Source organism: Geotrypetes seraphini, chromosome 2 (assembly GCF_902459505.1).
Source record: "Geotrypetes seraphini chromosome 2, aGeoSer1.1, whole genome shotgun sequence".
NCBI lineage: Eukaryota > Metazoa > Chordata > Amphibia > Gymnophiona > Dermophiidae > Geotrypetes > Geotrypetes seraphini.
The window spans coordinates 511,058,558-511,074,565 of NC_047085.1; the positions used below are offsets into that span (position 1 = coordinate 511,058,558).

The following is a 16,008-nucleotide window of genomic DNA, read 5'->3' on the forward strand; positions in this document are numbered from 1 at the left end:
TTTTTTTCTGAGGTCCTCTAAGTACCTAAAAATCCAAAATGTGGCCCTGCAAAGGTTTTGCGTTTGAGACGATGGAAAGACATTTATAAGTGCCCAAAAGGTATCCATAGTGACCAGATAACCAATGCAGGGACAATGTAAACACACACCCTCCTCCCGTGTTTACTGACCCCGTCGCACCCCCACAAAGCTCAGAATGAAAACATACATACCTGCCTCTGGAAAGCCTAGTAGAGCTGCACAGAGGTGGCTTAAATAGATTTTATTTTAGGGGGGGGGGCTAGTGAGGAGGACCCAGGCCCATAAGCCAAGCTAACATCAATGGTGGAAAATGTGAGGCCACCAAAAAAAAAACCCAAACCCTACTCTACTGCCATATAGGTGCCACTTGCAGCCATAAGGACTATTGGGGTTGTAAACAGGTGCTTATAGTGGTTCATTGGGTGACTCACCATGACCTATAAGGGTGTTGTGGTGAGATGCTTATGTGGCACCCTTTGTGTGAAGTTCACAGCAGTGCCCTGTTAGATGCCGCACTACTCTTGCCATGTCTGGGTGGCCAGTCCCATGTCCATGAAATCACCAGACCACAAAGGTAGGAAAAATCATTTTATTTTCAATTTAGTGATCAAAATGTGTCTGTTTTTGCCTGACCTGGAGGATACTTTCGAGGAGGCTTTTTGGTGTCCCAGTCTCATAGAAACATAGAAATAAACGGCAGATAAGGGCCACGGCCCATCTAGTCTGCCCACCCTAATGACCCTCCCCTACCTTTGCTTAGCGAATAGAGCCCACGTGTCGATCCCATTTGGCCTTAAAATCAGGCACGCTGCTGGCCTCAATCACCTGCAGTGGAAGACTATTCCAACGATCAACTACCCTTTCAGTGAAAAAGAATTTCCTGGTGTCACCTCGTAGTTTCCCGCCTCTGATTTTCCATGGATGCCCTCTTGTTGCCGTGGGTCCCTTGAAAAAGAAGATATCTTCTTCCGCTTCGATGCGGCCCGTGAGATACTTGAACGTCTCAATCATGTCCCCCCTCTCTCTGCGCTCCTCGAGCGAGTATAGCTGCAGTTTGTCCAACCGTTCTTTGTACGGGAGATTTTTGAGTCCCGAGACCATCCGGGTGGCCATTCTCTGAACCGACTCCAATCTCAGCACATCTTTGCGATAATGTGGCCTCCAGAATTGCACACAGTATTCCAGGTGGGGCCTCACCATGGATCTATACAATGGCATAATGACTTCCGGCTTACGGCTGACGAAACCCCTGCGTATGCAACCTAGGATCTGTCTTGCCTTGGATGAGGCCTGCTCCACCTGACTGGCAGCCTTCATGTCCTCACTGACGATCACCCCCAAGTCTCGTTCTGCTACCGTTCTTGTTAGGATCTCACCATTAAGGGTATAAGTCTTGTATGGATTATGGTTGCCTAGGTGCATGACTTTGCATTTTTTGGCATTGAAGCTAAGTTGCCAGGTCCTAGACCAGCGCTCCAGTAGGAGTAGGTCGTGCATCATGTTGTCGGGCATTGAATCTTCGTCCGTTGTGCATTTGCCCACTACATTACTTAGTTTGGCGTCATCAGCGAATAATGCTATTTTACCTCGAAGTCCTTCTGACAAGTCTCTTATAAAGATGTTGAATAGGGTCGGGCCTAAGACCGAGCCCTGTGGCACTCCACTGATCACCTCCGTCATTTCTGAGGGGGTGCCATTCACCACTACCCTTTGAAGCCTACCACCAAGCCAGTTCCAAACCCATTTTGTCAAAGTGTCACCTAATCCTATAGAACCCATCTTGCTCAGCAACCTGCGGTGAGGTACGCTATTGAATGCTTTGCTAAAGTCCAGGTACACAATGTCCAGGGACTCCCCAACATCCAGCTTCCCCGTCACCCAGTCAAAGAAGCTGATCAGGTTGGATTGGCATGATCTCCCCTTAGTAAATCCATGTTGACGGGGATCCCGTAGATTTTCCTCATCCAGGATCTTATCCAATTGGTGTTTGATTAGAGTTTCCATTAGTTTGCTCACTATTGATGTTAGACTCACTGGTCTGTAGTTTGCTGTCTCCATCTTTGAGCCCTTCTTGTGGAGTGGAATGACGTTAGCCGTCCTCCAGTCCAGCGGGACGCAGCCTGTACTAAGGGAGAGGTTGAAGAGCACTGACAGTGGCTCCGTCAAAACATCACTCAACTCCCTAAGCACCCTGGGGTGTAAGTTGTCAGGCCCCATTGCCTTGTTAATCTTGAGTTTTGACAGCTCATCGTAGACACTGCTGGGCGTAAACTCGAAGTTACTAAACGGGTCAACTGAGTCAGCCCTTGACTGTAGATGAGGGCCAAGCCCCGGTGCTTCACGGGTGAAGACTGAGCTGAAGTATTCATTTAATAGTTGGGCTTTTTCGGAATCCTTTTCCACATAGTCTCCGTCTGGTTTCTTAAGACGTACAATCCCGCCTGAGTTTTTACTTCTGTCACTGATATACCTGAAGAAGGATTTATCTCTCTTCTGGATGTTCTTTGCCAGAGACTCCTCCATGTGGAATTTAGCCTCCCTGACTGCTGTTTTGACTGCTTTTGACTTGGTCAGGTAGTCTGCTCTAGAGTCCTGTTTCCCCAATTGTTTGTAAGAGATGAATGCTTTTTTCTTCTCCTTGATGAGGTCTGAGATCTCTGCAGTGAACCATTGCGGCTTGTTGTTTCTTCACCGTTTACTTACTAATTTAACATAGCGGTTTGTCGCTTCTTGTATGGTCTCCTGCAGCAACGGTTCCTTTCTCTGTCTGCTAACACCGACAGGCTTCCATAGAGACTGACCCCTGACGTCACTGGGTCACATCTTAAAAAGCAGCCGCTGCCGCGGTAACGTTGGGAGTTGTCTGACCTGGAGGATACTTTCGAGGAGGCTTTTTGGTGTAACAGTCTCCTGCAACAGCGGTTCCTTTCTCTGCTAATGCCGACAGGCTTCCATAGAGATGGACCCTTGACGTCACTGGGTTCGTCTCCAACATCTTAAAAAGCAGCCGCTGCTGCGGTTGCGGCCGCGGCTGCAGGGCGTGGCCGAAGGGGCGTGCCCTAAGGGGCACGCAAGGCCCCTTGGGAGCTCCTTGGAGCCACGAGGAGTCCGGGAGCCGGAACTTGTTGGTGATATTATTTACTTTTATAAGTCGTGTATGTTTGCTTGAAAAATGGGGAAAAGAAAAATTAAATCAAAAAGTTCAACACCAGTGGTATCTGGTCCTATGGACAGACATTTAACATTATTATCTGAAAATCCACTTGTTGTACCATCAAATATAGATTCCTCCTTGTCAGGAGCTTCAATAAGTCCCCTCGAACGGACCCCTCCCCTTCATCCAGTATCTAGTGATAGTAGGAATATAAATCCTACTATATCCGATGGACAAGTGGTTTCCTCTACCCATATAAGTAAATTAGTCTATACTGAAATACTTAAACCATTGATTTTTTCTGGAGGAGTGGAGGAAAATCCACGAACAGAGGAAACACAAGATATTACCCTAAAGGACTTATGGCTAGGAATATCTAGAGTTGAAGGGTTTCTCAGGACAATGATGAAACAAATGGGGGATTTTTCTCAGTCAGTTTCTTCTAAATTAGAAAATGTGGACTCTAATCTAGGTTGTTTAGATAAATGACTAAATATAATAGAAACTCAATGTAATAATTTACAAGCGATCTCGGTATCTGCTGTTAAAGATTCTATAGTGATACATTCTAAAATTGAATCCATGGAGAATATGCATAGAGTAAAAAATCTCCGCTTAGTCAACTTTCCAGTAACTCATTTACTATTACCTGAAATTTTATTAAGGAAGTTTTTCAAAGAAGTACTGGGAATGGCTAATGCGGAGAAATCTCCAATAAATAATTATTATTATATTCATCCAAAAAAAATTGAATCTGCCCAGACCAGAGGTAAATTTGACTGAATTTCTGGAAGATACACAGGATGTGATCCAGAGTCGGTCCACCCTGGTGATAACATGCATGAGCGAGATGGATTAGATGTTAATAATGAAACTTTACTTTAAAAATAGGTTAGGAGGGTCACGTGGTGTCATGAGCGCGTGAGGACGTCTCCTCGCTCGCTCCGGGGCTGCCCTGCCGACTTTCTACAACAACCGGACAAACGAACCCCGCTCCTTGCGCGCACGTCGCACACCGTGCTAGCGCTCGTGCATGGAAAAATACTTGACCAGATCCCGGAATCTTATGCAGGCTAAATCGGCGCGCAGGGACCGAGATCGGGTGCGGCCTGGTGACTCCAACATGGCGGCGAGCCCCGCGGCGGCGGTCTCGAGCCTTACAGCGGCCGCGTTGTGCGACATTAAAGAAGCTCTTGCCCAGGTCTTGGGACCAAAATTGGAAGTACTCACGGCGCAGATAACTAACATCGAGACGCTACTGGAAACAGCGTCGGCACGCACAACGGAGCTCGAGCAGCGGGTTTCATCCTTGGAGGACACAGGTACCACTCAGAGTGCTGATATCTTTGCATTGCAGGCGCAGGTTCGAGCCCAAGCTGATAAATTGGACGATCTGGAAAACCGGTCCCGTCGCTCGAACCTGCGCCTGCTGGGTGTCCCGGAAACGGTCCCGGATCGCTCCCTGCCGGAATTGCTGGAGGGGTGGTTACGAGAGGAGCTGCCGCTCTCATCAGCTGCGGGGCCTGTGCGCATTGAACGAGCGCATCGTTTGGGCTCGCGCCCGGGCCTGGAGGCCAGACCTCGTGTGGTCATCCTGAAACTCTTAAACTTCAGGCACAAAGTGGAGATACTACAACAGTACAGAATCAAGAAAGACACTTTGAAATATGATGGCTCACCGATCCGCATTAGCCAAGATTACTCCATGGCCCTACAGGAGAGGAGGAAGCCCTTTTATTCACTGTGTACACAGTTATCGGAGCTCAAACAGAGATTCCAATTCAACTACCCTGCAATATTGCGGATCCAGCGCAATGGGATCTGGAAATCCTTTCATTCGCCGGATGAGGCGGCTGCATTCATTAAGCTTCTTGGTAACCCGGACCCGGGAACAGACTAATTGAATTGACATTAGTCTTACAAGGTGGTTTGTTTGTGACATTTGCTAGTTCTGGTTCATTAGCGAGGAGACTGTGTTTTTCAGGCCCTTAGGGGCCCATACTCTGATGGGGCGGGGCGGCCCCGGACGGGGCATCTCAGGTGACCTCTTAGCTCCCACATGTGGGGGGAAGATTGGGGCAGTTGGGGGGATTTGGGGAGGGGGGGGGTCCCGGGTGGCAGCAGCACTGTTACTAGTTTATTTTGTTTTTCCTTTTCAGGGTTGTCATGGATCATTTTCTTTTAGCTTGGTGTGGATGTCTGCATGGTGTGAGAGTGTGAGTCTTGAGGTGAGGCTGGGCGCCTTAGGACTCTGTTTACTAGAAACCTTTGCTGGCAGTGGTGAACTTGCTGTTGGCCTCTGATGGGTGACCGGAAGTTGCGTATACTTTCCTGGAATGTATCGGGTATTACTTCCCCTGCCAAACGTACGAAAATCCTGTCTCAATTGAAACATCACTCGGCAGACATAGCTTGTCTACAAGAGACTAGGCTTACTGACTCAGAACACCAGAAATTGCGCCGGGGTTGGGTTGGGGACTTGCATTATGCCTCCTCCCCTGGGAAAAAGGCGGGGGTGGCGATTCTATTCAGGAAGGGTTTGCAGTGTACAGTCCAGGTTCTGAGGCGTGATACTCAGGGTCGTTACCTTCTGGTGCGGGTGGTTGGTCCTGGGGGGCCCTTTCGGCTTTTGGTGGGATATGGCCCTAACAAATATCAGCATTCATTTTTTCAAAACTTGGTCAATGTTTGTTTGCAGGACTCCGACTGTCCCCTAATTGTGGTGGGTGACTTGAATCAGGTCATGGACCCAGGCGTAGATCGCTCTGGGGGTTCGGGGTTATCGTCTGGGAGGCAGACTAGGGGAATCCCTTATCTTTGTCGAGCTCTGGGACTGGTGGATCCTTGGAGGCTACTACACCCCACGGAGAGAGATTACACTCACCAGTCCAGAGCTCATGGTTCGTTCTCCAGGATTGATTATGCGCTGCTATCTGAGACGCTGTTTGCTCAGGTCTCGGAGGCTACCATTGGCCCTCTAGAGGTGTCGGATCACCACATGATCTGGCTTGATGTTGCAGTGGGAGGCCCTGTGGGTTTGGGGGCGGGATGGAGATTTCCTGCGTATTTGCAGGACGACCTTTCTTTTCGGGAATTTCTACTGGACAAATGGGAGGCTTTTTGCTCTTTCAACGCGCAACACATTGAACAACCTATTTTATTTTGGGACACTGCTAAAGCGGTGTTGCGTGGAGATATTATAGCCTACGTTGCCTCTAGGACACGGCGCATTGCACATCGCATAGTACACCTTGAGCGTTATTCGCGGCAGTTGAAACGTGACCTGTTGAATTCCCCATCTGTGGCCACTTCGGACTTGTATAAAACGGTTTTGGCCGAGTTGAATACTCTTATCCATGAACGCACGAAAAAATTATTATTTTACAGAAAATTTCGATATTATAAACATGGAAACAAGGCAGGGAAGTTGCTGGCGTCAGTAACTAAAAGCTGGTCGGGTTCTAGATATATTCCTATGATCCGAGAGACCTCGGGGAACATGTTGACCTCGGCGGTGGCAATTGAAGATTGTTTCAAAAATTACTTCGAGGCCTTTTATGCTTCCCCGGGTCCCTATATGGGTCCTGATATGAATGATTACTTAGAGGACGCGGGGATGCCCAAATTGTCGCCAACCCAGAAATCCCGATTGGATAGGCCTTTACTCACACATGAAGTGTTGCGAGCAATTCAAACATTGAAGACTTGTACGGCTCCGGGGCCAGATGGTTATTCTCCGGAGTTCTATAAGATCTTATCATCGGTCCTGGGGGAGCCATTGTTGAACTATTATTCGGCAGTTCGCGACTGTGGTGCATTTCCCTGCTATGCGAATGACGCTCTTATCACTTTGATTCCAAAGCCATCTAAACCGCCTACCGAGATAGAATCCTACCGGCCGATTTCGCTCTTGAACGTTGATATAAAAATTTTAGCTCGAGTGCTGGCAGATAGGTTAGCATCTTTGTTGCCTTCCATCATAGTGCCGGAGCAGGTGGGTTTTGTTCGGGAGCGGCACTCGGTTTTGAATGTTAGGAGAGTATTGATGGCATTTTCGCGGGCACAATATACTCAATGTCCGGGTCTGTTGGTTGGATTGGACGCGGCGAAGGCTTTTGACAAAGTCCAGTGGCAGTATCTATTTCAAGTATTACAGTATATAGGACTCCCGGACAGTTACTTGGCCTTGCTCCGACCGCTTTACTTGAATCCCACTGCCTCGATATTGGTTAATGGGGTACGCTCTCCTGGCTTCTCTGTGGGTAGGGGTACACGCCAGGGTTGCCCACTGTCTCCGCTGCTCTTCTTGTTGTACTTGGACCCCCTGTTGCGTACTCTTCAGAGAGATGATGTGATTGTAGGATTGTCTGAGGGTTCTGCCCAGTTGCGGGTGTTGGCATTTGCGGATGACCTTTTGCTCACACTGGGGGACCCCCACAGGTCCCTGTCTCGTGCGTTGGACATCCTTGATGAATTTCATCTTTACTCTGGCTTGACCCTAAATAAGCAGAAATCCTTGGCTTTGCCAACTTCAGATGCAGTGCGTCGGGATTGGCGAGGAGAGTTTCCCTTACAATGGGCTTCTTCCTCCTTGCGTTACTTGGGGGTGGTAATACCTCGGGACCTGGATGGGCTGTACACTGCGAACATCTCACCTCTACTCCGTCGCACGGAGTCTACTCTTGCTAATTGGAGACGACTTCCCTTGTCCCTTTCGGGCCGTATTGCCCTTTACAATATGATGATCCTGCCCCAATGGCTCTATGTCCTACAGATGCTCCCCATCATGCTCTCCCCTACTCATGTATCTCAACACAATTCTCACCTTACTGCGTACCTATGGCAGGGGAAGCGGGCTAGGATTTCTTTATCCAAGCTGATGTTACCTCGTAGGAAGGGGGGGTTGGGTCTCCTGAGTGTTTCTAGATTTAACCTTGCTTGCCAGTTACGACATATACATGATTGGTTTTGTGCTACTAACCACTTTTCCTTACCGGAGATTGAATGTTATTGCTTTAAACCTTTTCACTTTAGTTATTTATTACATGCTCTACACTTGCCAGACTTACCACAGCTTCGCTCTCACCCACTTTTACCGGCCATGCGCAGAGCTTGGAAATCCTTGTGCAGACTATTGAAGATCAACCCTAGGGCGACGTCTTGTTTGCCCATTGCTGGCAATGGTGATTTTACACCTGGCCTGGATTCTGGACCGTTTCATCGATGGACTTCAGTGGGGCTTCGATATATTTACCAGGCAGTGCTTCCCACGGGACTTCCAATTCCTTTTGCTGACCTACTTGCACAGTATCATCTTACCACGGCCGATTGGTTTGCATACAGACAACTCCAGCATTACCTGGGGAACTTGACACCGGCGGTGTTGAGTGAAGAGAACTATGTGAAACTACAAGAGGTTCTTGGTCTGACGGCCCAAGACCTGATACCTTTGAAACTGTATCATGGGTTGCTACTGGATTGCTTGGGAGATATAGATTTTCCGACCTTGGCCCGGAAGTGGACAGCGGATTTACAGGTGCCCATTACTGCAGATATGATTCGTAAAGGGCTTTGCTTGGGGAATGCCCTCCGCCTTTCGGCCGTGGAGTGGGAACGCAACTATAAGTTCCTCTTGCGTGCCTTCTATCCCCCCAAGAGAGCTCATATAATGGGGATTAGTGTGGCGCACGGCTGTGGTAAATGCAAACAACCTATGGCATCTTATGGACATATGTTTTGGACCTGCCCACCGGTGTCTGCCTTTTGGGTGCAATTGGTATCTGCCGTGGCTACGATGTGGGGATGTTCCTGGAGACTCCATCCGAGTTTTCTCATCACTCTCCAGATCCGCTTTCATCCGCCCAAACCGGGCTGTTTGGCTTTTCTCAAGAGGACTATACTGCTGGGGAGGAAGTGTGTCCTGTTGCAGTGGCTTTCCTCTCAGCCCCCATCCATACAACAGTGGAGAGCATTAATGTTACAGCAAATGTTGCTGGAACGCAGAGACATAAGGGATATGTCAGCTAAGTCTGGCAGACTTTTTCGTCAATGTTGGTATCTCTTTAGTTTGACCTTCACTTCTTATGTTCATAGACGACTCTGGGATACTTGAGATAACTTGTGTTTATCTTCCCTACTTGTTATAGTTGCTGCTGCCCGGGCGGGGTGGGAGGGGGGGATGGGGGGGGATTGGGTCCTATGGTGGTTTGGAGAAAAATGTTTTGATTCTCTGTAAGCTGTTTCTATTTGCTTGTTCAATAAACATAATTACACATAAAAATAGGTTAATGAAATTTTGTGGAGATTTAGTCAGGATTTTTCCGGATGTCTCTAGAACCACTCAATTGAGAAGGAAAGAATTTCTGAAATTGAAGGATAGAGTTTTGGCCTTAGAGGCATCTTTTTACCTGAAATTTCCTTGTAAATGTTTGGTTAAGTTACAAGATATAGAATATGCTTTTTTGGATCCTATACAACTACAACAATTTTTAGTAGCAAGAGAACAGAAATGAGTTTGTTTCATCCAGCTGAGAATAAGAGGAGGAATTAAATTAATATCCCATATAGTAAGGAATGATTCAAGGTGGTCTAGTACGAATCGAGAATTATTGTCCTTTAGTTTTCTTAAATTTATTTGATTAGAAATGGTAACGTTCTCCCCATTGATGTGGGCTTAAAAGGAATTATGTATGTATGATTTGATTATGTATTGTTTTGAGTGATTTTTCCTTTTTTCCTTTGGAATTATTGAATATTGTAATGTATTCAAAATTATAATTAAAAAAAAAAAATGTCCGTTTTGTGAATTTATATCTGCTGTCTATATTTTGCTCTATATTTGTCCATTTTTCTATAGTTGTTACTCTGCATATTTTAAAGTCATCTGCCTTGACCTCTTTGAAAACCAAGAAAGAAAGAAATTTAATATAAATTTTCTATGCGCACAGTGCATTGAAAAGAGGAGACTGAGAGGGGACATGATTGAAATATTCAAGATACTGAAGGGAATAGACTTAGTAGATAAAGACAGGTTGTTCACCCTCTCCAAGGTAGGGAGAACGAGAGGGCACTTTCTAAAGTGAAATGGGGATAGATTCCGTACAAACGTAAGGAAGTTCTTCTTCACCCAGAGAGTGATAGAAAACTGGAATGCTCTTCTGGAGTCTGTTATAGGGGAAAGCACCCTGCAGGGATTCAAGGCAAAATTAGACAAGTTTGTGTTGAACCGGAACGTACGCAGGTAGGACTGGTCTCAGGGCACTGGTCTTTGACCTAGGGGCCACCGCGGGTGCGGACTGCTGGACACGATGATCCACTGCTCTGACCCAGCAGCAGCAATTCTTATGTTCTTATATTACAATTAGTACTACTATTAGGGGGTGGGGTCTGTGGTGGAGCTTGCATGTGGGTACTCGGTTGGTAGTTAACCAAACGGACACAGGGCCTTCCATGTGCTGCGGTACTGATGATGTAATCTGATGGCAGAGGGAATTCCCTGGTGAGAAGGCTGTGAATCAGCCTGTTTAGAGTGGTGCTGGCTTGACGCTGCTCTGGAGGAAGGTATGGCTCGTGGTCGGCAGGATTCGTATAGAAGGATAGAGGGGCAGCGGGGGTTCGGCAGTTCGGCTGCTTGGTGGCAGGATTTGGGTGCTCAAGGGTTCTGCTGCACAAGGGATGGGAGAGAGGGAGGAAAGGAAGGATGGAAGCTGGGCAAGGGTTCTGCTACATAGGGGGATGGAAGGGATAGAAAAATGCTGCTGAGAGAAAGCATAAGGGGATGGGTGAGAGGGGGAGGAAGAATTGGGGTGGAGAGGAAGGGAGAGAGGATCAAGCCCTACCCGAAAATAAGACTGAGTGCATTTTTTGGGGGTCCAAAATGAATATAAGACACTGTCTTAGTTTTGGGGAAACACGGTAGTACTATTATTGGGGGATGGGGACAGGGGCAGAGCTTGGGCAGGGGTACTTGGCTTGAAGAATTTAAGAACCACTGATCTAAACCATTCTAGCCCTCCTGCAAGCAAACGGTCTTATAGAGCAGTGTTTTTCAACCGCTGTTCCGCGGCACACTAGTGTGCCGCGAGATGTTGCCTGGTGTGCCGCAGGGCCGCCGGGCCCGGAGCTGACAGGGGGCCTGAGGCAGGGGCGCCAGTAGCTCGCCAAGGCAAAGTGAGTCGATCACCCAGGACTCACTTTGTCTTGGCGATCTAATCTATCGAGCCGAACAGTCTTCCTCTCCCCGACGTCAATTCTGCAGTTGGAGAGGAAGTTCGGGCCAGCCAATCGCTGCCTGGCTGGGCGGAACTTCCTCTCCGATTGCAGAATTGACGTCAGGGAGAGCATGCGTCGGCGTCGGCTTTGGGGCCTGTTATCCATTGGTGGGTCCTGTTCCCCGATGGCAGTGGCAGTGGCTTGGGGAACGGCAGGGAGAAAGAAAGAAAGGGAGCAGGCAGGGAAACAGAAGGAAAGAAGAGAAACAGAAAAAAAGAAAGAAAGGTCAGGGAGAGAGGAAGAAAAAGTTGGGGGAGGGAATGAGGTGTGGAGGAGAGAAAGCATACAGGCTGATAGAAGGGAAGAAAGATTGGATGCACAGTCAGAAGAAGAAAGTGCAACCAGAAATCACCAGACAAGGTAGGAAAAATGATTTTATTTTTAATTTAGCAAAGTGGAGGCAGTATTACCACAGTTTTCAAAGGAATTTGCCCAAATAACTTAATAGTTAACTGGGTAAATTCCCAGAGATGAAAACTTCCCTTCACTTACTATGCACAGTTCTGAATTTATATCTGCTGTCTATATTTTACAATATGGTCCCCTTTTACTAAACCGCAATAGTGGTTTTTAGCGCAGGAGCCTATGAGTGTCAAGAGCAGCGCTGGGCATTCAGCGCAGCTCCCTGCGCTAAAAACTGCTATTGTGGTTTAATAAAAAGGATGGAGGGTATATTTGTCTATTTTTGTATGCTATAAAAACCAAATACAGAGAGAGACTGAGAGCTGTTGACGAAGAGCTACGTGTGTGTCTTTCTTCGATTCCAGCCAGAATATCAGCTTTGTGTTCAGCCAAACAGGCCCAGGTTTCGCACTGAATAAAGTATTTTATAATTTTTCACTATTCTGTTTACTTAATATTTCATAATAAAGTAATTATAAAATACTTTCTTTGTGTTTATTTGATTCCTATTCAAGAGAATTACTTTATATATAGTCAATATAGGCAGAGAGTTAAATTTTTTAACATTTTCTAATGGTGGTGTGCCTCGTGATTTTTTTCATGAAACAAGTGTGCCTTTGCCCAAAAAAGGTTGAAAAACACTGTTATAGAGACACAGACCGTGCAAGTCTTCCCAGTTCCTTCAATGTATACCATTATTTTCTGTGTTCATCCCACACTTGTTTGAACCATCCCTTGGGAGCGAATTCCAGGCATCCACCACCCTCTCCGTAAAGAAGAATTTCCTAACATTACTCTTGAATCTACCACCCTCAGCCTCTGCTTTTACCATTTTCCTGTCTCTGGAATCGATTTTCTTCTACTTAATACCTTTCAACTATTTGTTCTCTATTCTATGTGATTTATAAAATGACAATTGTACAGAATAGAGTTTCTTTTCCTGCTTTAATAAAAGATAAGTTCAGTAGAAAATGATAACTATTAGAGGCTTGAGCGGATGGGATCAGACAGGGACTGAGCTCTCAGGGACAGGGACACATTTCCCCACATCATTCCCAGTCTTGGTTCTCCCAGTGTGTGTTGGGGGGAATCTCCTCCCTCAGGATTAGAAAGGAATTGGGGGAGGAGCCGAGGAGAAAGATTTGGAGCGGGAGACGTCACAAGGGAGGGGGCGGAGCTTCACACTATAGCTGATCCCGGTGAGTGACGGACGGTCTTCTGACTCTGCCCCTTTTAGTGCTGATTGGCCAGGATGGTTCCTGGAGCGGAAGGGTCCGCCCCCTAGCACGGATAAGGGAGAAAGGAGGAGGAGTTTCAGCTGCAATCCGCTGCTGATTGATCAGACTTTCCCTGGGGGCGGGAAAAGGAGGAGACGGAGACGCTGCAGCTGCAGAGCGTTGTCTAGGGGATTCCGTCAGTGGCGCTCCGCCCCCTTTGTGATGTCAACGGCATCTGGCCGGAAGTACACAGTCGTCCATCTTTTGCTGGAGCCTCAAGTGCCCAGTTTCTTTCAGCTTCTGCCTTTCTCTCTCTTCCAAACCCTGAAGTAGAGGAAAAGGAGCCCCAAATGTCCAAAGCCCAGATGGAAATGGCTGCAGGTGCTTCTGCTCAGGTAGGAGCTCCCCCTCCCCCACTTTTCCTGGCAGGGGGAGGGGCAAGATGGGGGGAGGGGACTTGGAATGACACCACCACACTCCAAGGGGGCAATGGAGGATTAAGGGACCACCAGGTCTACAATAATGGCTGAAGGGGAAAAGGGAGAAGAAAGAAAGAGAGGAAGAAGAAAAGAGAGGATGGAGGAATTTGTCAATGCTTTTGTCCTCCCTTCAAAGGGGCCACTCCTCACCTGCATTCTCCCTTCATTCTCAACCCAGTAGGTTATTACATTTGACTTCCTAAGTTCCACTATAGGTCACTTCGCCTCCTCTTGCAGTTGCACACTAAGTAACATACATGCACCAGGTCTACAATGATGGCTGATGGTGATGCAGAAGGTGCTGAGGGTATTTCTGGTTTGTGTTTCAGATGCAGGTGAAGTTTGAGGACGTGGCTGTCTCTTTCTCCCAGGAGGAGTGGGAATACTTAGATGAAGGGCAGAAGGAGCTTTATAGGGAGGTGATGAAGGAGAATTATGAGACTCTGCTCTCCCTAGGTAAGGACTAAAATATTCAACTAATATGACATAATTTTCTGCTCTCCTTTGCTCCAGAAACTTCCAAGTGATCTGGATCTCTGTTCTAATCTCTATCTTAAGCTGACAGCATGAGGGACCATAACACCATCTTGTGTGTCCTACATGTTTTCTCCCTTTGGAATCAGAAACAGATTATTCTCTATTTCTCGAAGAAGACCTAAAATCCAGGGTCAGAGTAGCCCAAATGATCAGAATCTGGCTGCAGAAGATTACATTGTACCTAGAAGCGGTCTTTGAGTCCAGCAAAAAGTAAGGTGTTGTGGTCATCGATCTCTGCTCAGTTTATAACATTGTCTGACAGTGAACTGCTCCAAAAGCTGCAGAATTATCTCCAGGATCGCCATATGATAAGAGTAATACAAGAAATCCTCACCAACTTCTGTTTCTTTGTATTATTTTCTTTATTTTAAAAACTTATAGACTGCCTAAAACTAAGTGGTCTACAGAAGAACATGCACAATAATCTAATCTCCCAACTTTTAAAGTACGGGGCACAGGGGGGCCGGGAGGGGGACCTCCGGGGGCAGGAGGGAGTGGGCATCCTCCTGCGGTTTTTTGGGGGGGAAAGGGTAGGGGGGAGGTCCTTTATGTCAGGAGGGAGTGGTCATCCTTCCTGCCCTTTATTTTAGGTTCGGGTGGGTCGCTGCATTTGTCTGGGGTGGGGGGCTGCACTATTGTTGGGAGTCATTGGGGGAGGGCAGGCGGTGGGGGGATTTTTTTCTTTTTAATGGAACAGATATTTGAAAAAACTATAGGCAGACCTGTCGGTAACACAGTTACTGACAGGTCTACAGCCATCAGGGTTTAGGATCAGTAAAAACCAATGGTAAATAGCCAAGCAATATAAGTGAATCAATTGGTTGGCTGTTTTGCATGGAGTTTTACTAATTTGCATAGGTTAGAAACATAGAAAAATGACGGCAGATAAGGGCCATAGCCGATCAAGTCTGCCCACTTCACAGACCCACCCCCCTGAGTCTGCTCTCCTGGAGATCCCTCTCCTAATGACCCATCTTAACAGCACATTTTAACGCCACCCTCTTAAGGATCCCACATGGGCATCCCATTTACCCTTAAAATCTGGCACGCTGTTGGCCTTGATTACCTGTATTGGAAGCTTGTTCCAATGATCAACCACTCTTTCGGTGAAGAAATACTTTCTGGTGTCCCCAGGTTGGATTGGATCGGAAAATGGGCGATCGAGGGGAAAAATATGCGGTGGGCCGTTTAGTGAATCGGGTTGGTTAGCAGTGATCGTCACTAAACCTGGTTTAGTGACGATTGCAGATTTTAGCAAATCCCCCCAGAATGTCTCTTTCACAGTAGCATTCTCAAGTCTCAATGACATTAGCACAAAATGAAGAGGAAGATAATAGGCATCTCTGAGACTGGTGGAAGGAGGACAATCACTGGGCCACTGTTATCAGGGTACAAATTATGTCGCAGTGATAAGAGTGGATTAAATTGGAGAGAGGAGGGGTTGTGCTATATCTTAAAGAAAGAACTGGGTCAAACAAAATAAACATTCTTCATGAAACGGAGAGAAGTGTGGAATCCTTATGGATAGAAACTCCATGTTTGAAGGGAAGGAGTATACTAATAGGGCTGTACTACCATCTCCCAGGGCCAAATGAACTGACTGATTTAGAAATGCTTACAGAGATTAAGAAAGGTGGCAAATTGGGTAACAGTATAATAATAGGCGAGTTCAATTACCCTTAAAAATAGAAAAATATGGACAGGACAGAGTAGTCACCTGAAATCACTTTATATAATACACAATATACTCTCTTCTGTAGAGGGCAAGAAACCCACTATCAAAAATGTGGAGAAAAAAGACCTTCGTACCACAAGTGCACCACTACTGTGGCAGCCTATGTGAAGGCTTGGAGATGTTATCAAGCGTGGTGTGTCCAGAAGCATGAGGATCCAATTTTGATGTTGATACCTCTGAAAAAAGGCCTGG

General features: G+C 46.9%; 1 protein-coding gene across 4 annotated transcripts in view; it reads left to right on the forward strand.

The window, feature by feature from the left end:
• LOC117355233 (zinc finger protein 271-like) overlaps nucleotides 1-16,008 on the forward strand; it is a 906,970-nt gene that overhangs the window by 43,566 nt on the left and 847,396 nt on the right. Inside the window, exons 1-2 of one of the 4 annotated variants that reach the window (XM_033933518.1) lie at nucleotides 13,196-13,460; nucleotides 13,874-14,000. The exons of 2 other annotated variants lie outside the window; for them this stretch is intronic. In XM_033933518.1, the coding sequence (XP_033789409.1) occupies nucleotides 13,416-13,460; nucleotides 13,874-14,000 (172 nt within the window). In that variant the 5' untranslated portion in view covers nucleotides 13,196-13,415. Of the gene's footprint in view, nucleotides 1-13,187; nucleotides 13,461-13,873; nucleotides 14,001-16,008 lie in introns of those variants that run through there. One more of the 4 variants, XM_033933504.1, reaches the window with a different exon arrangement.